The 27,970-nt window shown below is 46.5% G+C and overlaps 1 protein-coding gene across 5 annotated transcripts in view; it reads left to right on the top strand.

Moving 5' to 3' along the window:
• The window catches only part of AGAP1 (ArfGAP with GTPase domain, ankyrin repeat and PH domain 1), a 661,893-nt gene that overhangs the window by 334,140 nt on the left and 299,783 nt on the right, over positions 1 to 27,970 (top strand). For all 5 annotated transcript variants that reach the window (XM_054043263.1, XM_054043261.1, XM_054043262.1 and 2 more), the window contains 2 exons: positions 16,513 to 16,640; positions 23,285 to 23,440. In XM_054043263.1, the coding sequence (XP_053899238.1) occupies positions 16,513 to 16,640; positions 23,285 to 23,440 (284 nt within the window). The remainder of the gene's footprint in view (positions 1 to 16,512; positions 16,641 to 23,284; positions 23,441 to 27,970) is intronic.

Genomic DNA, 27,970 nt, shown 5'->3' with positions numbered 1-27,970 from the left:
ATCGGGCCGGCGGGGCCCCCTCCTTCCCGCCAGAGCGGCGCCCCGCTCCAGGGTATATATATCCCTGCCGACCCGACCCCTCCAGTTCCTTCTTACCGTCCGTGGCGGCATTGGAACAACTCTGTCTCTCGTCTGAGAGTGTCCCTTAGCAATAGTCATTAAAGTTATCTAGCAGTTATCAGTTAGTTGTTGTAGTGTTTAGTCAGTAGTTAACGGCTCATTAGAGTACTTAAAGTTCCTGCCGGGGTTGTTTGTTCAGCCCCGGCACCGGCCCCGGGCGGTGGGGTATGCCACACGCCCAAGGTTTTAAGGCCTGTGCCACGTGCCGCAGGCCTATGCCATTGAGCGACCCCCACGCTTCGTGTCTTCGTTGCCTGGGGGAGGCTCACCAGAAAGAGCGCTGCAAGATCTGCAAGGCCTTTAAGCCCAGAACTAAAAAAGAGAGGGACTTTCACCGTAAGCAGCTGCTCATGGAGACGGCGTTACAGCCCTCCACTTCGACGGCACCGTCTGCCTCTGTGCGGAGCGCCCCGGCTTCGGTGCGGGAACCGGCGCCGACGGGTCACTCCAAGACCGCGGCACCGACCCAGCGGGGAAATGCACGACGCCGATCGTCTTCGCCGGCGAAAGTGAAGGGCCAACCTAAGGCCCGAGGTCGCTCCCCGCACAAGAAGGCGGCACCGGTAAAGACCTCGAGTGCCCCTAAGGCCGATACGGCCCCAACACGGGCCCCGGCAGTGGCTCCGGCGCCGAAAGGCCCGTCGAGCCCCGGGATGAGCGCGTCGGGCGAGGATGAAGGGCTGGAGGAGCTCGTGGAACAGCCCTCCACTCCGGACACGTTTGAGGCAGCTAAGGACCTCATAGCCTTGTCCGTTGAGGCCCCGGCACGCGCTGAAGGCGCCCCGCCTATACTGCCGCGCAGAGGCAAGCCGGCGATGGTGCGCCCATCACGGTCGCCGTCTCGGCACCGTTCCAGGGACCGGTCCCAGTCGAGCTCCGCCTCGGTGGACTCCCGGTTGCCCTCGGCGCAAGAAGCACCGCAGCAGTCGGGCTTCAGCAAGCGGTCGGCACCGACTCAGCAACCGAGCACCAGTCGGCACCGCGAAGCATCAGCGGCTCGTTACCCGAGCCCGACCAGCCGTAGCCGTTCCCGGTCCCGCGATCACCGGTACCGTTCCAGATCCAGGTCGACGAGGCGCTATTCCAGGTCCTGGTCGCGGAGGCGCTACTCCCCAAGACCGGACCGGCACCGTCCTACGGCTCCACCGTGGCCTTCCAGGTCACCGTCCGTGGTCTCGGGGACTGACTCAGACCGATACGGCGGGTATGCCCGTAGGTCACAGGCCAGCAGGGACTACGGTCAGTCCCAATGGGGCCAGCCGAGCCAATGGCCATTCTGGACACCTTGGGCCTACCACCAACAAGGGCTCCCATCGAGGGCCTCGAGATCCGGGCCATACCGGTACCGATCCCGCTCCCCGCGGCACCGTCCGCCATCGTATAGGGAGGCAACAGTCTCTAGACCACCGGAGCGGGAAGGAGTGGACTCGGCACCGAGTATGGTACCGTCCCAATCCCACGCGGCGGGTCAAGCCGCAGAGGAACAATTGGCTGATGCCGGATTGCAAGACAATGAGGATGGGCAGAAGGCCCCGACCTCTTCCTCCTCGCCAGATGAGGCGGTAGCGGGCACACTGGTGTCCGGCCCTCCCCCGATTGACCATCGGGCACACCAAGACCTGCTTCGCCGGGTAGCCCTCAATCTGGGCTTGCAAGCGGAGGAGACTGTAGAGCAGGACGACCCCATGGTCGATATCCTGAGCCCAGAGGGCCCCTCCAGAGTCGCTCTCCCGATTATACGGACAGTACAGTCCAACTATAAGACGGTGTGGCAAACACCGGCCTCCAGTGCGCCAACTGCAAAAGGCGTGGAGAGGAAATATTTCGCCCCATCTAGAGGGTTTGACTTCCTCTTTCTACATCCGTCCCCCTGTTCGCTGGTGGTCTCAGCGGTCAACGAAAAGGAGCGACATGGCCAGCAAGCTCCTGCCCCCAAGGGCAAGGAAACTAAGAGATTGGACTTATTCGGGAGGAAAGTCTATTCATCGGGGGGCCTTCAACTGAGGATCGCCAATCAGCAGGCGATTCTAAACAGGCACAATTTTAACTCTTGGGCATCAGTCGCCAAGTTTAAGGACTCCCTCCCACCTGACGCGCATCAGGAGTTCACGGCCCTGGTGGATGAGGGAATGGCAGTGGCCAAGACCTCTTTACAGGCCGCACTAGACTCAGCCGACGCTGCGGCTAGAACAATTGCGTCGGGAGTCGTGATGAGGCGTTCGGCGTGGTTGCAGGCTTCAGGTCTCCCGCCAGAGGTGCAGACCACGCTGCAGGACCTCCCGTTTGAAGGTTCGGGCTTGTTTTCCGACCAGACGGACGCCAGGCTACATAGCCTTAAGGACTCACGAGCGACCCTTAAGTCGTTGGGTATGCACACGCCGGTAACGCAGCGTAAGCCCTTTAAACCCCAGCCGTCGCAAAGGCAATACCACCCTCGGCCCCGACACGAGCCGTACCGCCGTTGGGGCAGGGATAACAGGCGGAGACATAACAACACGCCTTATCAGGGCCAGAGTCACGGCCAGGGCAAGCCACAGCCGGGAAATAAACCAGGCTTTTGAAGCTACGCCCGAGGACAGCGTACCACTTCATATACCGGATCCTCCTCTGGGTTTCAAGGACCGTCTGGCCCATTTCTACCGGGCCTGGTTGTGCATAACATCGGACCGCTGGGTCCTGCGCACAGTGAAGGCGGTCTATACCCTCCAGTTTTCCTCGCCCCCTCCCTGCCATCCCCCTTCCCCGTCCCTCTTCAGGGACCCTTCTCACGAGCAACTCCTCATACAGGAGGTACAGACCCTTCTCGCTGCAGGAGCAGTAGAAGAGGTCCCACCAGACCTAAGGGGAAAAGGATTCTATTCCAGATACTTCCTGATCCCCAAGGCGAAAGGGGGCCTCCGTCCTATCTTGGACCTGCGCGATCTAAACAAGTTTCTGATCAAAGCGCGCTTCCATATGGTCTCCCTTGGAACTATTATCCCATCCCTGGATCCGGGGGATTGGTATGCTGCCCTCGATATGAAAGATGCCTATTTTCACATCGCAATCAATCCGGCCCACAGACGTTTTCTGCGCTTCGTTGTCGACCAGCGCCATTTCCAATTTACGGTCCCGCCCTTCGGCCTGGCATCAGCACCACGGGTGTTTACGAAGTGCATGTCCGTGGTAGCAGTCTTCCTTCGAAAAAGAAGGATGCGTGTGTTCCCGTACCTGGACGATTGGCTACTCGCGGGCAGGTCGGAGGCCGAGGTCCGATCTCACGTGACGCTGGCCTTGCAGACGTTCGACAAGCTCGGCCTCCGGGTCAATGTGCCAAAATCCACGTTAGTCCCCACACAGAGGCTGGACTTCATAGGGGCTACCCTGGACTCGGTAACCGCGCAAGCGAGCCTACCAGAGGCACGGTTCATGTCAATTCACAGAGCAGTAAGCTCGGTCCAAAAATTCCCCACGACAACGGCAAGGTGTTGCATGCAGCTTCTGGGGCATATGGCAGCTTGCACACACGTGGTCAGACATGCCCGCCTGAGGCTCCGGCCTTTACAGTTGTGGTTCGCCCACACGCATCGCCCCAACAGAGACCCGTTGGATCAAGTAGTCACGATCCCAAACCAGGTGCTCAACTCGCTACGCTGGTGGCTCGATCGCCAACAGGTATGCGAAGGGATCCCCTTCGCTGCCCCACAGCCCACTCTGACGTTGGTAACAGATGCATCGGACCTGGGCTGGGGGGCGCACCTGGGGGAACTGCGGACCCAAGGGCTATGGTCCAGAGAAGACCAGCTGCTTCCCATCAATCTGAAGGAGCTAAGAGCGGTTCGCCTCGCCTGTCAGACCTTCCGCGCCTCCATAAAAGGTCACAGCGTGGCAGTCCTGACGGACAACACTACCGCCATGTTCTATATAAACAAGCAGGGCGGGTCCCGGTCTTCTCCCCTCTGTCACGAGGCACTCCAATTATGGAACTTCTGTATAGCCCATGCGATACACCTCATCGCGACGTATCTTCCGGGGATTCAAAACGGCTTAGCAGACCGCCTCAGCCGATCCTACCGAATGCACGAATGGACGTTGAGACGAGACGTCCTGCATTCGATCTTCCGGAGGTGGGGCTTTCCCCGGGTGGATCTATTCGCCACCAGGGACAACAGCCAATGCCCTCAGTTCTGCTCGTTCCAGAACCTCAGCCGGGGATCATTAGCAGATGCTTTCATGATCCCATGGGGAGGGAGCCTAAGATACGCCTTCCCTCCATTCCCACTCATTCACAAGGTTCTCCTCAAGACCCGCAGGGACAGGGCGACGATCATACTCATTGCCCCAGCCTGGCCACGCCAGCATTGGTTCACGTCCCTGCTGGAACTGTCCATAGCCGATCCAATCACCCTCCCCCTCCATCGCGACCTAGTCACGCAAGACAAAGGTCGCCTACTCCACCCGAACCTGTCTTCGCTACATCTCACGGCATGGTATCTCTCTGGCTGAATGATGCAGAACACAGATGCTCTCACCAAGTTCAGCAAATCCTCCTTAATAGTAGGAAGCCCTCTACAAGAGCGACCTACCTGGCAAAATGGAAGAGGTTCTCCCGCTGGTGTGAGCCTCCGCGCATACAGCCTTTACAAGCCTCAATTCCGTCGATCTTGGACTACCTACTGCACCTCAAGAATCAAGGGCTTGCGCCCGCCTCACTTAGAGTTCACTTAGCCGCTATTTCGGCTTTCCATCCGGGAGAGTTGGGAGTGTCAGTGTTCTCCAACCCCACAGTGGCCCGATTCCTCAAGGGGCTGGAAAGGGTGTTTCCCTACTCGCGCCCGCCTGTTCCGGCGTGGAGTCTGAACCTAGTCCTAACAAGACTCATGAGTCCTCCCTTTGAGCCCCTAGCCACTTGCTCCCTCACGCACCTCTCGTGGAAGGTGGCGTTTCTCGTGGCCATCACGTCGGCCAGAAGGGTATCGGAATTGAGGGCCCTCTCTTCGGAACCACCCTATACAGTGTTCCATAAAGATAAGGTGCAACTGAGGCCGCACCCTAAATTCCTCCCAAAGGTGGTATCACAGTTTCACATGGGGCAAGACATTTGCCTACCGGTGTTTTTTCCTAAACCCCATATGGACCCTCACCACCGCAGCCTACATACCCTGGATGTCCGAAGGGCGTTGGCATTTTACCTGGAACGGACCAGGTCGTTCCGCAGAACACCCCAGCTGTTCATTGCTATTGCGGAACGTATGAAAGGCTTGCCTATCTCGACACAGCGCTTGTCGGCATGGATTGTGCATTGTATACGCACTTGTTATGAGCTCGCCAATGTTCCGGTCCCGGAGATCCAGGCCCATTCGACTAGAGCCCAAGCATCCTCAACGGCATACTTGGCGCAGGTCCCTATTCAGGAGATCTGTAAGGCAGCCACCTGGTCGTCCGTACATACGTTCACAGCCCACTACGTGATCCATCATCAGACCAGAGAGGATGCGATGGTCGGTCGGGCTGTGCTACAGTCAGTTGTACCTTGACTCCTACCCACCTCCAATGGTAAGCTTGGGAATCACCTAATGTGTAATGGACGTGAACAATCACTCGAAGAAGAAAGAACGGTTACTTACCTTCTGTAACTGTTGTTCTTCGAGATGTGTTGTTCACGTCCATTACACTTCCCACCCTCCTTCCCCTCTGTCGGAGTCTCCGGCAAGAAGGAACCGGAGGGGTCGGGTCGGCAGGGATATATATACCCTGGAGCGGGGCGCCGCTCTGGCGGGAAGGAGGGGGCCCCGCCGGCCCGACGGGAGCCGCTAAGGGAAAAAGTTTCCGACGTCCGTGCACGCGGCGCGCGTACACCTAATGTGTAATGGACGTGAACAACACATCTCGAAGAACAACAGTTACAGAAGGTAAGTAACCGTTCTTTACTGGTGTGGGCAGAGCTAATGGACTACAGATTCTTTTGCAAGTTTTCTTTCAGAATTCCTGCAGATTCTAGGATAAAGTTCATAAAACAAGTTTCCCGGTTTCCTTTAGAGAAATTAATTTAGATCTTAGCATGATCAGCTTTGAGAGAGTGTGCAAACTGAATGGTATTTGAAATTAACTTTTGTACTAACAGACAAAAACAGGTGGCAATTATGTATAACAAGGGCTATTACGATTAAAAACAGAAGACCCACCTGAAATGTTTCAAGTATTGAAATGATCAAATTAAGTGAAGGTAGATAAGTGTTCATGTACAGTTCATACGGTCTTTTCTTTTTTAATAAGTGTGTGTGTAAAATACTACTGTGTATTAAAAAAAAAAATCTTTGTCTGCCCTTGTATTCTTGCCTCACCTTACCCTGTAGACCAGTATGTTTGTTATATTCACCCACGCTGCCTCATATACAGTTCAGAGTCTCAATACTCATTACCTTGTCTGGCCATAAAAAACCCTCAAACCATGAACCAGCAAATAGCTATGGCCTATAGACAATCCTCCATTTCCCACACTCTTTATCAGCAAGACAAACCAAAACAAACAGTCCAACCCTTCTCTGTTCAGAATACTGCTCACTGTGGTCAAGAGACCCCAACAAATCCCCTTCTGTTCCTCAGATATGATCCAATAACACATTTCCCCAACCCATAATTCCACAATGAGGCAGGAAAAACTAATCTACTTTTTCTAACCTCCACTTATGCACCAGAAATCCCACTATGCCAGACAGTATATTTTACGTTCCCAAGGAGCTGCAAACCTTGAGGGTAGCCTATCCATCAAACCATAGAGGAGAGAAAGGAGTCAACATGTCTTTTAGAATGTATTGCATTTTCATTTGCAGTTTATGATTTCAAAAGTGTCTAAAACTGGTGTTATGTGTATAACCCTGTTTGATCAATGGCAGGTGACTGGGTGTGGGCGATGTGCTATTTTTACATGTGTATGTTGTGGTGTTTGAATGCTTGAAGTATGACTGTACTTGAATATTTGTTTATCTTTCCTTTAATAAAGCTAGAACATTCCTCACTACACATACCTAGTAGTAATCTTAATTTACACTTAATAAAACTTGTTTGCTTTTTTAAAAATTGCTGGGCCAGTGTAGAACATGCGTGCTCCAAAGGTTCTCACCACTCCCCAGGGTCTCTGGTTCTTTGCCCTTCAGCATTTTGTAGCACATAGTTTCCCAGGCCCCCAGCTTTCTGCCCTGTGGAGCTTGGAGCGATCCATAGCATTCCCTTTTGTCGCTTGTATGGATTCAGAAGGCACCCCTTAGGCCATGTAGGCTTCCTAAAGTGTACATGGCTGAAAAATACAAAGCTAGTTTTCGTAAATAGGAGAGTTAGGGCCCTACCAAATTCACAGCCATGAAAAGCCTGTCACGGACCGTGAAATCTGGTCTCCCGCCACGAAATCTGGTCTTTTGTGTGCTTTTACCCTATCCTGTACAGTTTTCACAGGGGAGACCAGTGTTTCTCAAATTGGGGGTCCTGACCCAAAAGGGAGGTCACAAGGTTATTTTAGGGGGGTCACAGTATTGCCACCCTTACTTAGGCACTGCCTTCAGATCTGGGTGGCTGGAGAACGGTGGCTGTTAGCTAGGCGCCCAGCTCTGAAGGCAGCGCCCTGCCAGCAGCAGCACAAAAGTAAAGGTGGCAATACTATACCATGCCACTCTTACTTCTGAATTGAAAAATATTATTTCTTTTGGTTTTTTTACAGTGCAAATACTTGTAATCAAAAATAAATATCAAGTGAGCACTGTACACTTGGTATTCTGTGTTGTAATTGAAATCAATATATTTGAAAATGTAGAAAACATCCACAAATATTTAAATACATGGTGTTCTATTATTGTTTATCAGTGCGATTAATCGTGACTAATTTTTTAATCGCTTGACAGCCCTACAGATAATTTATTGTATTTATCTAGACTCCATTTGAAAAGACCATGTACAACACAAGAACCATGCACATAGTTCATTGTAGAGACAAGGTGGGTGAGAGAATATCTCTTATTGGACCAATTTCTGTTCTTGAGAGAGACAACAGAAGTTGGTCCAATAAAAGATCTGACCTCTCCACCTTTGTCTTTCTCATGTCCTGGGCCCAAGCCAGCTACAAGTACACCACCCAGTTTATTGTAAAGAGATGTGTTTCTGCAAGGTTAATTGGTGAATGTATAGTGCTAGTGGAATGTTCCTGTTAAAATGAAAGTGAATGGGAACTTCTTTGAGTGCTGGTCCCTGTGTGTATTCCACTGTGGTGCACATTTGTTCCATGTGCCTGACAGGCAGATATTTGCTAGAAGTGTCTCTTGGTCTGCACCTGAACCCTTCTCCTTGTGCTCCAAAAAGAGGGCAGTTGGGGGGCAGGGATAACTGTCTCTCCAGGTCTTTTCTACTGCTGCGTAGTCTGAGATAAACTTTGTGGACACTGAAGAGTTTTATCTTAAACCTTTTTCCTTTAAATATTGTTAATCTTTCCTTCATTGAGCAGAGATGACTGCTTCACCTCTCTTGATATGAAGGATGCCTATTTCCACATAGACATCCATTCCTCACACTGAAGGTTCTTCTTCAAGTACTTGCTCATGTCGATTCCATGTTAGGTGTGCAAGTGCCACGTGCACTGCTGCTGGCTCTGGAGCCCTCTGGCCCCACTGGTTCTGCGCCCTCTCAGTTCCTTCTCACCGTCCATGACAGTTGCTGGAACAGTGCTCTTGCTTCGGCAAACCTCTAGAGCTTTCTCCTGATTTCCATTGTAAATAGCTGTTGTTACAGTTTAGTGTAGTATAGTTTCTCACGGTTAGTCCCCTTACTGGACGTTGTTCCCGGGACAGGGCATGCCCCGGTTCCTGGGCTTCAAACCATGTGCAGCATGTGCTAAGCCCATGCCAGTCAGCGACCCTCACTCCAACTGCGGGAAGCCCACATTTGTGATAGGTGCAGGATTTGCAGGGGCTTCCGCCCGCAGACCTAAAAGGACAGGGACATTAGACTCAAAGCCGTCCTGATGGAAGCTGTGCTGAGGCTTCTGAGCCAAGTCGGTCAGACCCAGCACCAAGCAAATCCTCCTCAGTTCTCGGTACTCCTTTGGCACCGTGTCCTCCTCGGCACCGTTCAATATCCCAGCACTAAGGAAAGAGACTAAAGAAGTGCACCGAGAGAGGGCTCTCCCCAGTGCTCACGGAAATACGAAAGACTTAGGAAGCGAGTTGCGACCCGCTCCTGGCTGCTCGCAGTCCCTGCAGATGTGTGTAACCTCACCAGTGGCCAGCCCAGCTCGGGACTGACCTCATACACCCGGCAGAGATTTACCACATCTTAGGATGCCACCCATGTGTGAGGCCTATTAGGTAGCAAAGGACCTCATGGCTTTGCTGGTTCTGCCCACGTCTCATGACTGGCAGTCGGTTACCAAGCCAACTAAGACAGTTGTCTCACAGCACAAGCCTGCGTTACGGTCTCCGCAGTGGTCACCTACCCGGCACCATCCACTGCCCCCAAGCATGTCCTGAGTCTCAAGACGGCATTCTCCGGCTGGCTGGCATGAGTTGCCATCCCCCAGGCATTGGTCACATGAGCCCCGACATCGAGCTTCTGACTCCAAACCTCAGTCACCAGAACCTAAATGCCTTTCTCCCGCCTCCCGACACTTGTCCCTGGAGTGGCACCGATCTCCCGAGCGGAGACGATGCTCGCTGGAGTCCCAACACCAATCCCTGGGTGCTCAGGTCCAGGCACTGATCACCTGTCTCCCATAGCCAGTCCCCGGTGCCAAAGCATCACTCCTCAGACACTTATCATAGTTGGCAGGAGTGTTCCATAGGTGCACCTCTGTGGTCTTCCTACGAGGAATCCTCATCAGACTCCAAGACCTTGCCCCCCGCAAAAGAGGTACCATCCCCTGGCATACCAGACTGATGTGGGTACTGTCTTACCCATGGGCCTGTGGTCCCCTGGTCAATGGGCAGTCCAGTGACAATGCTGGAAACCGTGGGGGTTTCTGGTGGTACCGAGACCTTTCTCCCACCCACTTTCAGTGGTATTATCCGAGACACATGCCACAATCCCGCCGCAGCTGGTACCAGAGCAGGCCTCAACTCGGAGCACCGTTCCGAGACCCCAGGTCCTCCCCCAGCGGAGACCGTTTCTGGGGAGGTAGAAGTCCCCATCCCTCCCCCACAAGTGGCATCTTCCTCGTCTTCCCCTGACAAGGCACTCATAGGGTCCTCTAACATTCTACCACTGGATGATTTTAGAGCTCATAGAGTTTATGGTGGGTCACAAACACTACCAGTTTATGGTGCTCCCCTTTGGACTCTCAGCCACCCCAAGAGTCTTCACAAAGTGTATGGCAGTGGTAGCTGCCTGCCTCAGGTGCAGAGGAATACAAATTTATCTGTACCTTGACAACTGGCTGATAAAAGGTCGTTCGAGTGACCAAGTTCAGAACAGCATTGTGGTAGTGTAATGACCATCTGCAGAGCTCTGGGCCTTTTCAAACGAGCAGAAATCAATGCTGATCCCGGTACAGAGGATAGAATTTATAGGACCAGTGCTCGACACCTCCCAAGCCCGGGTGTTCCTCCCAGAGGCCAGATTCAAAGCCATCACGGACTTGATCTCTTAGCTGTTAGCTTGTCCACTCACAATGGCCCAGGGATGTGTTCGGCTTCTGGGCCACTTGGCAGTGTGCACTTAGATCATTCGACACGCGCGGCCACACCTCCGACAACTCCAGATGTGGCTTGCCTCTGTCTTCTCACCAAGCAAACACCATTTGGACTCAATCCTCACCATCCCAAGGTCAGTCCTGGCTTCCGTGACGTGATGGCTGGACCCAGTGATTGTCCTCTCAGGAGTGCCCTTTGAGACTCCGCAACCTGCGATTACCCTGGTATCCGAAGCATTGGACCTAGTCTGCGGAGCCCACATAGGCAATCTCAGGACTTAGGGTTTCTGCATGAGAGACAAGTTGCCCCTGCACATAAATGTGAAGGAACTCAGGGCAATCTGCTTTGTATGCAAGGTGTTCTTCCCCCAGATCACGGGCAGGATGGTGCAAGTGTTGACAGACAATACTGTGGTGGTGTTCTATGTCAACAAGCAAGGAGGGGGCCACTCCAAGGTCCTTTGTCAGGAAGCCCTCCGGCTATGGAACTTCTGCGTGAAACATTCCACGCCCCTGCTGGGAGAACGGAATGTGCTAGCAGATTGCCTCATCAGGTTCTTTTCTCACCACAAGGGGGTCTCTCCACCGAAAGGTAATCCGTGTCATCTTCCATAGGAGGAGGACTACCTAGGTGGATCTGTTGGCCACTGCAGAGAACAAGAAATGTCGCCTCTTTTGCGCGAGACTTGACCAGTGCAAGGGCGCTCTATCAGATGCCTTCCTCCGTCCATGGTTGGACAGCCTGCTGTACACTTTTCCGCCAATTCACAGGGTTCTCCTGAAAATAAAAGCGGCCAACGCAAAGGTCATCCTGATTGCTCCCGCGTGGCCTCACCATCATTGGTTCTGCATGCTCCCAGACCTAGCAGTCACAGCTCCGTGGACTCTTCCCCTCAGACCAGACTTGATCTCGCAGGATCAAGGGAGGCTCATCCATCTGAACCCCGCAGGCCTATATCTGACAGCATGGCTGTTGTGTAGTTTCCGGAGGAGAGGGCGTGCTCTGAGCATGTGCAGTAGGTCTTGCTAGTTAGTAGAAAACCCTCTACCAGGGCAACCTACCTGGCCAAATGGAAACACTTCTCATGTTGTACAGTCAAGCGAAGCCTTTCTCTGACACAGGCATCGTTGCAGTCCGTCCTGGAGCTCCTCCTCCATCCAAGGCCTATCACTGTCCTTTAGAAAGGTTCACTTGGCAGCAATTTCAGCGTTCCATCCCCCAAAGCATGGCAGGTCAGTCTTCGCACAGGCAGATTCATCAAAGGGCTGGAAAGACTCTCTGCAGGTTTGTGACCCATCCCAACTTTGGACTTGAGCCTCGTTCTGTTTAGTCTCTCTGGGCCACCCTTCAAGCCTTTGACATCATGGCTGTTCTGCTACTCTTCTGGAGATTGCTTTCCTGGTGGCGATCACTTCAGCAAGAAGGGTTCTGAGCTTCAGGCTTTAACCTCTGAACCTCCTTATACCACCTTCTTCAAGGACGAGGTCAGGCTGTGTCCCCACCCAGCTTTTTTGCCCAAGGTGGTGTCGCAGTTTCAACCAGCTTATCTTTCTACCAGTCATCTGCCCAAGACCGCGCAAGTCAGAAGAGGAATGACGTCTGCATTCTCTGGACGTAAGAAGGGCCCTAGCCTTTTATATTAACAGGACAAGACCCTTTCACAAATCAACACAGCTTTCTGTTGTGATAGCGGACAGGATGAAGGGCCTTCTAGTGTCTGCTCAAAGGATCTCTTCCTGGATCACGGACTATATCCAAGCCTGCTAAGAGCAAGGAGGGATCCTGCCTCTGGCCATTGTGAAGCCTCATTCAACAAGAGCGCAGGCATCCGCAGTGGCCGTACTCTGATACAGGACATCTACAGAGCCGTGAGTTGGTTGTCGGTGCATAATTTGAATTGCACTACGCCATCATCCCACAGGCCAGAGATGATGCCAGCTTCAGCAGAGCTGTGTTACAAGCTGCATGTCCATGAACTCCAAGCCCACCTCTAGGGATACAGCTTGTAAGTCAGCTAATGTGGAATCAACATGAGCAAGCACCTGAGGAAGAAAAAACAGTTATCTACCTTTTGTAACTGTTCTTCGAGATGTGTTGCTCATGTCCATTCCATGACCTGCCCTCTGTCCCCGCCGTCAGAGTTGACGGCAAGCAGGAACTGAGAAGGTGCAGGGCCGGCGGCACCTCATATACCGGAGCATGAGCGTGGCACTCCAGAGAGCGCCTGAACTGGCTCTACAGATACCACTAGGGGAAAAATCTTCAGCTGCGGTGCACACGACACATGCATACCTAACATGGAATGGACATGAGCAACACATCTTGAAGAGCAACAGTTACAAAAGGTAGGTAACTGTTTTTTCCTGAGGCTCACAATGTGCAGGAGCTGCTACCACTACAGGGCACTCTCCTTTGGTGGTGTGAGATCACCAAGATTATTTACTAAGATACTGTTGGTAATGGCAGCTCACCTCCAATGCCTCGGGTCGTAAGTTTTCCCCTACCTCAATAAATGGCTGTTGATGAGGAAATTTTACCGGGAGGCTTTGGCATCAACTGTGTCCCTGACGAACCTTCTGCAATCGCAGGGATTATGCATAAATACAGAGAAGTCCATTTTGATTCCAATCCAGCCTATAGAATTTGTAAGGGGGACTGTGGACTCTATCAGGGCCAAGGGAGATTCTGGTGCATACCCAGGACGGTCAGAATCAACCATCCCAGTCCAGCTTCCCTCCACGTGACAACCTGTTTTTTTGTTTTGTTTCTTTTTGGATGGACATCAAACCTAGAAAATACATGCTTGGAAGCACTTTAAAGACAATAGTAGAAAAGAATGTACTAGGAAATGTTTTCACTTGGCTGTGTAACTTTATTCAATCTGTTCACAATCGTCAGTTCCAGAGGACTCTGACATCCCTATTATTTTGGAGTGTCTTTTATTCTTAAAGACCTTGGGTCTCTCAATTAACCCATCTCAGGTTCACTTGGCATTTATAAGCCCCTGTCATCCTCTGACTACTCCTGTTTTTACCTTCCTGTGACAGTACCTTTTTTGAAAGGCCTGGTTAGAACTTTTACACCTGTGAGTAGGCCCATTGTGACATGGGATTTTAGTTTGGTCCTCTCAGCACTCACAAGACCTCCATTGGAACTGTTGTCTTCATGCTCCTTATCCCACTTATCCATGAAAGTCACCATTCTAGTGGCCATCACCTCAGCTAGAAGGGTGGATTAACAGGGAGCTCACCATATATGCAGTCTTTCACACGGATAAAATGGCTCTGAGGCTACATCCTCAGTTTTCTCATGTGAAGTGATCTTGGATTTCTATGTGACTCAGTCAGTCAACCTACCTAATCTTATGTCGTTAGTGAAGACAGAAGGGTTCACTCCTCGGGCATACATTTAGCTGTGCTGTTCTACCTATAAAGAACAAAACTATTTAAAAAATCATCTAGACTATTTGAATCATTCTCAGAATGGATGAGACAGGAAGCAATCCCCTCCCACAGGCTTTATAAGTGGATGTCGAGGTACATTCTACTGTTATGAGTTGACAAATGCTCCTCTGCTGCAACATGTGAAAGCTCGCTCTGCTAAAGGCCAGGCCGCCTTGGTAGCTTTGCTGCAAGTTGTTCCTATTGTCAGTTGCATTTGCTTGAAGAAGAAAGCGAAGTGACTTACCTTGTACATTAACTGGAGTTCTTCAAAATATGTGGTCGCTATATATATATATTCCACTACCTCTTCCCCTCTGCTTTGGATCTTAGATTCAATTCATTGTAGAGAAGGAACTGTAGTGGCACGCGAGGAGAAGAAGGGCGCAGGCGTAGAGTAACGGACATTGCTAGCAAAAAGTCTTCTGGTCTCAGGTGCATGGAGCGCATGTGCACCCACAGCTGAATACAGACCACACATCTTGAAGAACTCAGTTATGGTACATGGTAAGTAACTTCTCCTTATGTGACTGACCTCATTGGGGTGTTTCGGAAGTTCCAAGTCTCTTTCTCACTCTCCCTCCGCCCTTCCTCCCATTTTGACACAGTAGCTAATGATCATTCCCACTGACTAACCTTTTGTAATAGTTTAAAATAAATATTTATTAAATATAGTAATGCAGGGGTTCCAAAATTTTGGTTCCTGGCCACTGGTGGTGGTTTTCAGGAAGCTGACTGGCCAACATGGCCTGATTCTTGATCCACATGTTTCATTCACGTTCATAGGAGCTCTAGATTTTTTGCACCTATGAAAATCAGGGCAGTGGTGGTTTCTCCTTTTCCTTTCCTTAATTCCAACTGAGGAACAGAATAAATAGCGGTAAATGAAATAAAGTATCATTCTACAACAGTTTTAGTCTGAGATTAGTCCAGAACTGTTTTTTCACTTTACTCGCTTCCCCTCCCCATATAGGAGGAAATATTAACCTCTTCACAACATATAGTTCATTATGGAGCACTGTTTCTGTAACTATGTTCTGTAACAAATTACCCTTTAATCCCCTGTTTCAAATGAAATATTTTAGTTACTATAGGAAATAAACAGGAAAAGGTGAAATTATAAAAATGAACATGTCCAAGTTAGTGGTATATGGTAGCCCTGTTTTAAAACTGGTTTAATAAACAGGAGCGATGCTGTGTTCATCATTATATAAATATTAATGTTTATGCAGTGAGCATCTCAGGTTTTCAAGTATTAACTGTGAATTTTCAAGAATTCTATGCTGTTTAGGGTTGCACATATAGTAGAAATTTCCATAACCGTTATCAATTAGTAACCCTGCACCAGTGTGTTAGTAAAGGCACGACAAAGGCTTTTACCAGGATTCTTTAAGGGTTTATCTCCACGTGATGGGTTCCTATGTAATTGTTCCTAATAACTCCATGTGTGGACGCTCTTATTACGGAACAAGAGTGCCTTGTTTGTGTTTAGCAGAATGGAGTAGGGCACTCTTGTTTCAGGTCTGGTTTATACTACCCGCCTGAATCGGCGGGTAGAAATCGACCTCTCGGGGATCGATTTATCGCGTCCCGTCGGGACGCGACAATCGATCCCCGAATCGGCGCTCTAACTCCACCAGCGGAGGTGGTAGTAAGCGCCGCCGACAAAAAGCGGCAGAAGTCGATTTTGCCGCCGTCCTCACAACGGGGTAAGTCGGCTGCAATACGTCGAATTCAGCTACGCTATTCACGTAGCTGAATTTGCGTATCTTAAATCAACTCCCCGCTGTAGTGTAGATGTACCCTCAGAGTAAGAGTGCACACTCATGGAGTTATTAAGGAACAGCTGTTACACTTCAAATTTACACCCTACCTTTGTCTGTGTTTACTTACAAGTTTAGACAAGCTAAAACCATACTTAGCGCAGCTAGCATGCTCTAACATTTCCTTTATTATAAGAACCATTGAAGCGCTGCCCATTATCAGAAATGGGTAAGAATTTCAAGTTTTCCTTATGTTTTAGATGACCGAAGCTGACTTTCAAATATCCTTTGACTGAAATAAATGCAAAGAGATTCAATGATGAGCACACTGCAGAAGAACCAAAGAATAAAGTCTGCCAGCTTAGATTTTTGTGACGTAACACCTTCCATTTTAGGACCTCAGACCTTGAAGATTAGTAGTGTAGAATTGTTTCCTGTCTGTGTTCTGTGCACATTTGAATTGTGATACCTTGCAGCCTAACTCTTTTGCTTAATCATTTACATGCTTATCTTTCTTTTTGTTTTGTTTTTGTTTTTTAGTTGCCCAGAAGATTGTGGCAACAAGGAAGAAACAGCAGCTTTCAATAGGCCCCTGCAAATCTTTACCAAACTCTCCAAGTCACTCGTCTGTGTGTTCTGCCCAGGTTTCTGCTGTACATATCAGCCAGGTACCGAATGAAATGTTTGCTTTGAAAAGAAAATGATGGAATGTTAAAGTGCATTTAGAGCCATTACTTTTTTTTGCTGCTTTGTCAGCAGTTAGATTTTTCTAAAAGCTTACTGTGATCTCTAGTATAAAACAGTGTGTTCATAATTGGCTCGACTTTGCTTTAAGTAACTGCTGTGACAAAACATTTTTATTGGGAATTGGCTTTAAAACAATCCTTGGTCATGCTGGTTATGTTCTGCAGCCTGCTGGTATGAGTGGAGGGATTGTTATAGTCACAAGATTTGCTGTTCTGCTTTTTTAATTAGCTTACAGTATTTTGATCATTGCCCTGGTTTAATCATACACTGAACAATAGTTGGTACATCTCAACAGTTAACACACTTCAGTCTCAAATTTGGCACCACCATTCAATTTTATTACCCGTCTCTGCTCAATTGAAACCATACACCTTTAGTGACATTACTGTGAATGTTTGCTGAATTATTTACATTGCAGTAAATTGTTTGACAGCCAGCAAGTACTAGGTAAAAAATTAAACTGCTGCCTTCTATGCTGAAATGCATTACTAATTTGCAATCAATATTATAATGTATACAAACTTGATACGTGCATTACATTTAACGCTTGTAACAATCCCATACTTTGTATGCTAGTGAATCTTTCCCCAGTATCTAAATTTAATTTCCTGAAAAGTGTACATTATAATTTTACTTGTACTAACTGTATTTGATATTTTGAAAGATCTTAAAATAGATTGTGAACGTAGTGCAACATTGTCTTGCAATATTTATTTTTGTAATATCTTGTTTGGTGCCATTTTGAATTAAAATTCCATTCTGTTGAAATATTTAGGAACATTAGGAGTAGGCAAGTTTAATTGTTTCCTTGCTTTTGTCAGCTTAACACAACACTATTCAACATTAATACAAATATGAAAGGCAAGAGAAAAATAAACTAAAAATTAAGAGATATTTAAGAACAGTATTATAATATGCATAATGTTTCTGCAGTATTTACTGCTTCTTTGTAACGTTGGGTTTTTTCCTTTTTTTCTAATCAGTTTGAAAGGTGGAGAATAAATACTTCTCAAAAAGTGTATGGTTCATTGGATTCCCACTCATGTCCATCCACCTAATGCGAGAGCTGCCATTGGACTCATACTTTTAACCTTTCGAGGCCCCACATTTGTGCCTCTCTCTCATTTTCTCTCTTCTCTTCTCTTCTCTTCTCTTCTCTTCTCTTCTCTTCTCTTCTCTTCCCTTCCCCCCAACCAGTCAAGTATCCATGTTGCCTGGTCACTTCCTCTTTTGCTGCCATTAGCAGTGTCAGATGCTGTCCTAGCTGAGGGATGGCATTCAGTTCATAAAACGTTTTCGGCCACTGTAGCAGCTGATAGAGCCTTTCGTTAATCCCCATTAATAAAATGCTCTGACTAAATATTTTTCATTTTTGTTGGACACATCAGCTGTCTTTTTGCCAGGATATTTTCAGACTGTCTGGGTTTTTGTGGAGCTTCATTGTATGCCTCTGACAAGGGCGTATGTATGCTGCTCTCCTTTCCCTCAGTACCCGCAGCTGGAGGAAGAAATGGTAAAGCAACTCCCTGATAAGAGGGAGAAGCCCTGCCACACCCCAAAGGTTGTCTGCGAGATATAGAGAGAGGAGCAGGCACATGGACTTTATTGAGGGAAGATTGAACTTGAGTTAATTTGTTTATCTAGATAATGTCTAGGACTGGGCTTGGTAAGTGTCTGACTCAAATTCCATTGTCAAATACATTTGCGGTGCCCTTAAATTGTCTTTTGGGCTGGTTACTGAAGGTCTGGTAGCATCCTCATTGCAGCCTGGTTCTTGCAGAGGCAGTGGAGAAAAACCTATTTTCCTTGAGGATACTCTGGATGTGTGGTAGTCACTGGCTGTGGCTGAAACTGGCTGGACTTTTGTGGTGTGGTGTTTTCAGGCTGTAAACTGTGACCGATGGGATGCCCATGTTGGAAAAGGCAACATTTTGCTTATAAACTACAAAACCTTTAGACAAAGGACATAAATTTATCTGTGGAAATGGGCTCACCCTCCCACCCTCCAAAGAATATACTCACTCTATTGTCTTAATAATAGAAGATGCAGGAAACTGAATTTGTCCTGGCAAAGAATATCATCAAATCCGTGCTATCAAAAGAAGTTTATTATATTATTCCAAATACTTCCAGGTGCCTTAAAACCCAGGAAGACTTTGTTCTCTGTTAGATCTAGAGAATACATTCACTGTCTGCTAGGAAATAATTAACAATTGTGTTGCTGGGGTGGTCATATTTCTTCTAGACACTACAGAGGGGACAACTAGCTACATGCACACTTCTCAGTCTCAGTTTCATAATATTGTAACATTGCTGCCAATACTGTTCTGGCCTGGCATCTGCATTGCTTGTTATGAAATACTTAGTGATAGCAACTTACCTGCACAAGATGTCAAATGAATATGTTGTACTATTTGAATAATCCGTCAATCTCGAAGGGATACAAGGATCAACCCAGCCACTGTTGGGATGCTGGTGTCACTGTGCTTCAAAGTAAATTGTCTGACCTCACAGATAGTCACCAGAAGACACATGGGAGTATACAGGAGCTGTGATTGGAGTCTGGGAGCTTTGACTTAATTTGTCCTTTCTTCCCAAACACAGTATGAGAAAAAGCGTTTATCTTTGTCACCAGCAGGCATTGGCAAGAATCATGTTACAAAGTTTAGGTGGCTTGATGGCCATACATGTATTGGCAGTGTCCATGGCATGTCTGTATGTGAGGCAGCCTTACTTTATCATGGTTATTGGTAATCTCAAGCTACATGGTCAAATTACATCAAGGAGGTGGATTGATATATGAGCCTTTCTGATTTGGTTGCAGTTCAGGGACAATAGTCAGTTAGGTTTTGAATTCCAGATTCTTTAAACTCAAACTGTACAAAAGCAGCTGAATTGTTATTCAGTTGAGGAGCTCACTCAGAGGGTCCATCGTACTTGGAGCACTCTGTCTCTCCAAGTGTAAAGTCTTCTCATAAATATCCTGGAGATCAAGGTATTTTTAGATTCACCAAGGACCTTCAGAGGCTTAGTACAATACTCTGAAAAGTTGGTGGCCTGATCAAACCATGAATCAGGTTACCATGTTTCCAGTGAATAAAGGAGAATATCACACTATATATCCCGAAGCCTTTCCACTTGCGTGTGAGCTCTGTCCCACAAGGCATTCCTGGTGGCCCTTTTCCTGCCAAGGAAGGAAAGTGTAAATACAGATGAAGCAGCCAGGAATGGGCCTAAGTGAATGGTCCCTTAACTGGGGATTAATAGTGTATTAAATCTTTTATCACATGTAATTGACCTGAACAAACAGCTACTAGTATCTACTCAAGGCATCAGGAAAAAACCACCTCTTGCATACACTGGAGATGCCATCTTCATATGGAAGTAAAACTGCCTATGCCTCCCCTCAATCTCTCCAGCAACAGCAGTTCCTAACCAGTCTTGGGAGAGACAAAAGTTGATCTTATTAACCCCATGTTTGCCAAGGCAGATACAGTTCTCAATCTTGTTAGAGATGGCAATAAGGAAAGTCATCCTCTTTGGGAGCTGGCTGAAATTGGTGACTCAGAACAGGGCACTCTGCTCAATAGCAGAGCTGACAATTTCTCTCCCTATCCACATGGCCCTGGCGGAGGATAATGATCCAGATAAATAGCCCTTTGGACAGGTGTTTCAGAGCCATCTGGCTTCTTGAAAGGATCCTAAAGAAGAAGATTAAAAGTTGAAAAGGTTAGCATTCCAGTGTGTAAAGGCCCCTGTGGAAACTATTGGACAATCTCTTCATTTGTCTGAGTAGCTTAAAGACAAATTTCTTCACTGTTCATTTGATAACTGTTTTTGGCTGCAATGAACATGTCAAAGTTAGACCAGTTTTTGTGTTGGGTTTGTACAGGACGCAAGACACTTAAATGACCCTACTGCAGTGGGTGGTTAATGAAGTCCAGTCAGATGGATTTGGAGCCACTTGATACCTGTTGGCTCAGGTTTATTATGTGGAAGGTTATCTTCCAGATGTGTGACTTCATTTTATGGTATGAGACTTCAGTGACACATATCTTATATTCTGCGAAGAATAGCCATTCATACAGATGTGTCCTAAATCCCTTGCATAGCTGGTGATTGCAGGTCACTTCAATGAACCTGTTGTCCTTGCAGATATTTATCTTATGCCTGCATGCTCATCCCAGCAAGTTACTATTCCACAATCTTGATGTGAAAAGGTCCCTAGGTTTTATCTGGAGCAAACAGAAGGCCTTAAAATGCCACCCAGCTTTTTGTTTCATGTGACAATGCATTAGATTCTAATGTTACCAAGCATATCATTTCAAAGTATATCTGATTTCATTTGTCATTGTTACTGTCTGGGAGGCCTGCAGCTTGAAAATCATGACAAGGCTCATTCCATTCTGGGCAAGTCCGCTTTACCTAGTAGTAGGATTACCATTCGTCCGGATTCTGCTGGACATGTCCGGCTTTTTTGGAGTTAAAAATAGCGTCCGGGGGGAATTTGTAAATGTCCAGATTTCCCCCCCCATGCAGAGCGTGCGTGGCTTACAGGGCAGCCGGCCGGATCCTGCCACTCGCACGGGGCTCCGGCAGCCAGAGCCCTTCCTCCACTTCCCCCTCCTCTCCCCTGCAACTTGAGACCACTCCCCTCCTCTCTCTCCCTCCCTCCCCCTCTCCCCCCCCCCCCCCCCCCCGCATTCACAGATCGCTGGCCGGCCGTTCGCCTCGGGCCTCCGGCAGTCTGGAGCTCCGACCCTGCTCCCCTCCCCCTGCTGCCGAGCGCGCTGCTCTGCAGCACGGTAGGGGGGCCAGGGGGTCAGAAGCGGCAGGGAGGTTATGGAGGGGGTAGTCAAGAGACAGGGAGCAAGGGGAGGGTTAGATGGGTCAGGAGTTGGGGGGGGGGGCTGTCTGGGGGTTGGGGGTGTAAGGTTTTGGGCAGTCAGAGTACAGGTGGGGGGGTCTCAGGAGGGGGCAGTTAGGGGACAAGGCACAGGGAGGCTTAGGTAGGGGGTGGGGTTCTGGAGGGCAGTTAGGAGCAGGGGTTCCAGGAGGGGGCAGTCAGGGGACAGGGAGCAGAGGGGTTTGGATGGGTCAGGAGTTCTGGGGGGGGGCTGTCAGGGGGTGGGGGTGTGGATAAGGGTTGGGGCAGTCAGGGGACAGGTAGGGGGTAGGGTCCTTGGGGGCCAGTTAGGATGGGGGTAAGGTCTCGGGAGGGGGCAGTCAGGGGACAAGGAGCAGGGAGGCTTAGGTAGGGGGTGGAGTCCTGGGGGGCAATTAGGGGCAGGGGTCCCAGGAGGGGGCAGTCAGGGGACAAGGAGTGGGGGGGAGGGTTGGGGGTTCTGAGGGGGCGGGAAGTGGGAGGGAGTGGAAGGGGCAGGGGCGGGGCTAGTGCAGGATGGGGGTGGGGCTAGGGCGGGGCTCCTCCCATCCTCTTTTTTGATTGTTGAAATATGGTAACCCTACCTAGTAGACTCTGAATTAAGTAGCCACACAGGCTTACACACACTTACCAAGTGTTTTCTTAGAATCTAGGCAAGAATCCAGGGTTAAATTATCAGTGTTGGAGCCCACTCCCCAAGCTCCATATCCCCTCTGGAATTCTGTTCACTATGTCCTTCTTCTATTGAAATGAGTCCTTTTGTACTTTCTGGATGATACTGTAACCTTACCATTGCTGCTTATGTTGTAATTTAGTCCTCAAAAATTTAAAGAAAAATTTCACTACTTTCATACTTCAAGGCATTTCATTGGTTTTTTTTTTGCTGATTACAGATTATTTTAGGTTTTGTTTTGTTTTATTTTAAAGTCCTCCTTTGTGACTTTGTCTGCAAGAGTGAAAATCCAATGGGATTTATTATCTTTAAAGAAAAGAAATTACCCATAGTTCTTGTTGTCTGAAGAGGCATATCCCCATGGATTAGCACTCACTCAGCTCCATTTAGAAACACCTCTGCTTAGTTGGGTGGTTTCTGTAACATTTTGCTATATATAAATTTTACATTTCAATTTTTTTTGGCGAGATTGCTGTTCATTTTTGAAAGAATGGACTTTAATATGCAAGACGCAGTGTAGGAACATGAGTGGGGTGAGCATAAAATGCATCTCTGGAGGTCTCTAAACTTAACTTGAAATCTGTACCTGCTCTCTCTGGCTGAAAGCAAGACCTAAGAATGTTTCTGCATATAACCAGGGATGAATGTGGCTCCAAGTGTCTACCAAACTTGAAGTAGGAAAATTAAGCTTTTATTTTTAATAGGTCTTGAAAAATGTATTGCTTTACAGTATACTGAAACAAGTTTTTAAACCAATTTGTCACATTGTGGAAGATGAAAATGTATCTACCTTAGCAGCAGAAACATCTGATTTTTCTCTGATGTAAATGGAAATGGCATTTTTAAAAAAATTTTAACAGTGCTATCAAGTGCTCCTAGGATAGGTATCACTAATTTTGTAAGCCAAGACACCATTCTTCCATTTGAGGATTAAGTAGATAATGCTGTGAATTGCAGGTTGCTTGAAAGCAGGATAACACTGTTAAAACTAACTTTAATCATTGCAGACCAGTAATGGAGGAGGGAGCTTAAGTGATTATTCCTCCTCTGTTCCATCAACTCCAAGCACCAGTCAGAAGGAGCTACGGATTGATGTTCCTCCCACTGCCAACACTCCAACACCCGTTCGTAAACAGTCCAAGCGCCGATCCAACCTCTTCACGGTGAGTGAGCCAGAGAAGAAAATGTTGCTGTTTAAGGTTGACTACTGACTAAACTTAGATCCTGCTAAGCCAGGCTAGTCTAGTCTAAATAGAAGTGCCAGGAAGATTCCACTTGTTTCAAGGCAAAAGTCTGAAAATTTTTGAGGTTTTCCTTTATGTTGGAAAACTCATTTAGACAGGATGAAGTTTCCTAACATGGTCCAGGTATTTCACTGTTATGAAACTGATCATTTACTAGTGGAACAGTTTCTGTTCAGGATATTCTGAAGTTTCTGCAATATGTTATAAAGCCCCAGCAGGTTAAACATTCCATATCATAGATACATGACTTTCATTCCCAGGCCTCTCTGTTCAAGCCTAAATTCTCCAGTTTTGTCACCTTGTGAGTTAGCAATGAGAAATCTGGACCTCTGGTCCAAAACAACTGATCAGGAAAAAAAACTACTGATTTCAATTGTGGAAGCATTCAGTATATATTGAGAGAAAATTCTCAGCTGGGGTCTCTGCAAGGTGAATTATACATAGTACCAGAAAACTAAACTGTTCCATACTGGCTTAAAAATACAATATCTCAATTCATGTTTCTTCATCACATTCTTTTAGTTCTGGGAGAGATCCTAATCATGTGTATTTTCTTCTGAAGCATCTGACATTGGCCACTGTAGGAGACAGGAAAGTGGAGTAGGTGGAACATTAATCAGATCTAGTATGGCAGTTCTTATGTTTCGGCATAAATATTTAGGGAAATGTAAATAATTGAAGAATTTTAATGTGTTTAGTATTGTGGTTGTCTTGAGTATTCCATTGTGGTTTTGTACTTAGCTTTAAAACTCTCTTCGGACAGGGTTATAACAAACAGATTGCGTCCACACACAAATTCTTTTCTTATCACAGCTATGTGTCGGTCAAGTTCATACACCTACACCTACCTCACTGTGTTTGTGTCTGTTCCTTCTGGGAAAAAGTCCCATACTGTCTCATCAAGGGACACAGTGCCTGAGGAACATACACAGAGCACCACTAGTTGTGTGTAGGGAGCTGAACCCTGGCTGGGAGGAAGAAGGGACCAGACTGGTTGAGCGTACAGCTAGGGGTGTCTTTAGAAAAACAGCGTGCTGAATTATTTATAAGAAGACACAGGTGCCAGCCTAGACCTTTGGTGAGTGCAAAACACTGTTACCTACCATGGTTACTGAGTATAAACCATACTGGACTCAAATAATGTTTAGTACCAACCTGTTACACAATCCGTTTAAAGTTGTTGTATGATGTTCTAGGGTCTGTCTATATAAGTAGTTAAAATTATAATGGATTAATATCTAGATATTACAAAAGTATTTTAAAATACAACGGTATCTGACAGCTTGTCAGCAATTGTCCTGACCTTTTATAAAGTGGTCTGTTTTGAGTTTTAAATTTATACCTTGTGAATTATTAACTCCACTAGATGTCAGTGTCATCCTAGGAACTGAATGCAGGATAATAAATTTGAAAGTACTCACAACTGAAAACTGTTACAGCTCCTTTTAGAAAAGCCTGCTAGCTTGCTCTTGTTCTAAATATGAATAGAATACAGTGGGGATGGTTATATGTGTGGTGATATAGAAAACCAAGGATGGCCTAAAGCTGGAATAGGCAGAAGAGATGCATAAATGGTTTTTTATGCCTTTCCTATCTTCAAGGAGAGAGTTATAAAAGAACATGTAAAGTAACCTCTGTCTGCCATAAGCCAACTGACTAAAAATCTATTTGCCAAAAAAAACCCAGTATTTTAAAGTTTTAAATGTTTTATAGGGAAAAATATATATGTTCTGTAATCATAATAAACAAAACCTTTAGTTTTCATTGATAAAACTATATTAACTGTTACACTATTGATATTGAATAATACTTAACATTTGTTTAATTATTGGCCCTGCATAAATCTTTATTTTGGAGGGAAAACCTCTTATAATCCTGAAAGTTCATTGCTGTCCAGTAATAGGTAATTGGCATAAAAGTTTGTATAAATATATTAGTTTTAGACACCTTTTAAAGTGATCTACTTGTGTGACATATGGAAGGTAATTTAATTATGTAGTACTACATGATACAGTGTTTTACAATAACTTTGTGTACAGCCACGGATGCCTTGGAAATAATGCCAACTATCTAGCCACTTGGAATAATATTATTGAGTGAATAGATGGCAAGTACTTTTCCGTTAGTACTGTGGTGAGGAACAAGGATTCAGTTCTTACTGCAGTTTTGTAACATAAGAAACATAAGAAAATTCTGGGTTTTTTTTTGGTGGGGGGCAAGGGTTTAATTGGATGGATCTTAGTCATTTCAGTTTTACTAAACTTGACACTGGTTGTCAGCCAGGATATGTCTCCCCCTCCCCCCACATATAGTTTTCAGTTAACATTGGCGGGGAACCCTTCTACCAAATGGTTTTAAATGATAAATAGGCATGAGGTCACATGATCCATTTATGTGTTTAGAGTGAGGATGGGTTTGAAGAATTTAAAAAATAGTCAAGTTACAGTATTGTATATGCAGCAACTGGTCTTCTCACATCTTCACTATACATCAACTTTCTATATCAGTTGTTGCAGTGTTTATTTTTTCCATCGGCAGCATAACAGATCAATAAATGCAGCATTTCTGCAAGTGTCTTGTACTTTGTATTTACTATTAGTGGATGAAATTAATCGGTTTGTAGATCTCATATTAGGATTTAAGATATGCATAGGTTTTCTGCCTAGGGTGTACTTCAACCTATATGACAAATACTATCCAAAGCCAGATTTTGGATAGTAATAGTAACTATTTCTCTGATTACAGACCTGATTTGAATGAGACTCCAGCCAATGGGATATCAGTAGAAGCATCTGATTTCTCGTATGAACTTAACTATCAGTTATATCATTATTATATAATGTGTTACTGCACAATTTTAAGAGTGACTTCATAGTGATTCTAAATTAAAATTGATACCTCTGCATCACTGAAGTGGCACTTAAAGATTAGTACATGTAACCCATTGTGCTACCCAGATCTTTCTCCTTATAGTCTGGTAATACCCAGACTTCCCAATCAGGGTTGGATCTGCATTGTAGAAGGTGCTGTACACCTGCATAATAAAACACTTCCTGCACCAAAGAGAGAATATTCTGAATAACTGATTGTGATAGGATATTAAGTTTAGATATTCGGGTTCTACTGTAGTGCTGTCCAGGCTGTGTCTGATCCAAAGTACCAATGGACCACATAGAATGCCAGTGCAAGGTGGTGTTTGTTTCATCATTTATGTGGTGTTATATTTTTATACTTCCTTAATGAAATTTTAGTAGAACTACTGAGGAAAGTGTGTGAACTATTAAACAGAGAGAATTCATTATGAATGCTGCCACTGCATTGTCAACTTCTGTTTCTGTATACTGCAGCATATAAGATGCATCACTGTTTAGGGATCTCGGTACCGCATTGGCACAATTTGATGAGTTAAAGAACCTTTTCCAAATTGCAATCTGCATTTGTCTGAAAATGTTGTGTTTACCATAGTTAAAAATAATAGCTACATTTATTATAACTAGCTAATAGATTAACAAAAAAAACTATTATGTTTACTTTGTGCATTTGACAGCACCTAGTGTACAGTCACTTTCACTGCTTTCCCTTTATATTCAATTAATTACTCCCTGGCTGAAAAGACCCTTATAAAGATGTATAGGGGAGCAGAAAAACCATTGTATTTACAGATTATTTTTTTTAAATCAGGACATAGTACTTAAAGTGTGCTCCATTAGAAACTGTTTTTCTTTTTTTAAATCCGATAATTTAAAATATATCAAGTTAATAATGTCTCTTTTAAAGGATGGACTGGCTAGCTTCCTGAAATCTATTTTAGGGAAGAGAAGCAATGGTTAGTTATCCTGGAAATTGGATCTCATCAGTCCCACTTGTTTTGCTTTCTCTCAATTATTCTTTATTTAATTCCCTGGCATGTCTTTCACAACCTTGAACCACAGTAACTAGTGATAGGAGCCTACTCGCACAGAGTCAGGAAAAGCACAGGTCCCCTGCTAGGTTCATGTGCTTAGTAGAATGCTGTTACTTGGAATCTGCTTTCTCTCTTTCCCCCTCAAGGCAAGTGCGTTGGGTGATCTTCCTTCCTTGTATCCCTTCACCGGCTGGCTAACCTAATATGGAAAATGAGTGTGATTCTATACATGATTCTAATCTACGCCCCTATTTTCAGTGTCTGTTCTGACATCTCTTTTTAACTGTATTGAAAATCCAAAGCAGCATCTTGCATCACTCTAGTTTTCATTAGCTCTCCATTGTGGCGCTGGACACCACAAGTGTATTCATTTCATATATCATTGGCGATTTGAAACCCACATGAAAATGTTTCCCCATTTTCAATTTTATGTGAGTAATGTTCCCATTGGAAAGTAATGGAGTGAAGTTGTCACTTGTCAGCACAGTTATTAAGGAGGATGACTCTCAGATCCTTCTCTCAGAATAAAATAAATCTGTCAGAAA

The sequence above is a fragment of the Malaclemys terrapin genome, chromosome 11 (genome assembly GCF_027887155.1).
Source record: "Malaclemys terrapin pileata isolate rMalTer1 chromosome 11, rMalTer1.hap1, whole genome shotgun sequence".
Taxonomy (NCBI): domain Eukaryota; kingdom Metazoa; phylum Chordata; order Testudines; family Emydidae; genus Malaclemys; species Malaclemys terrapin.
The sequence above is the reverse complement of the archived record's forward strand: the minus strand, read 5'-3'. Positions and strand labels throughout refer to the sequence as shown.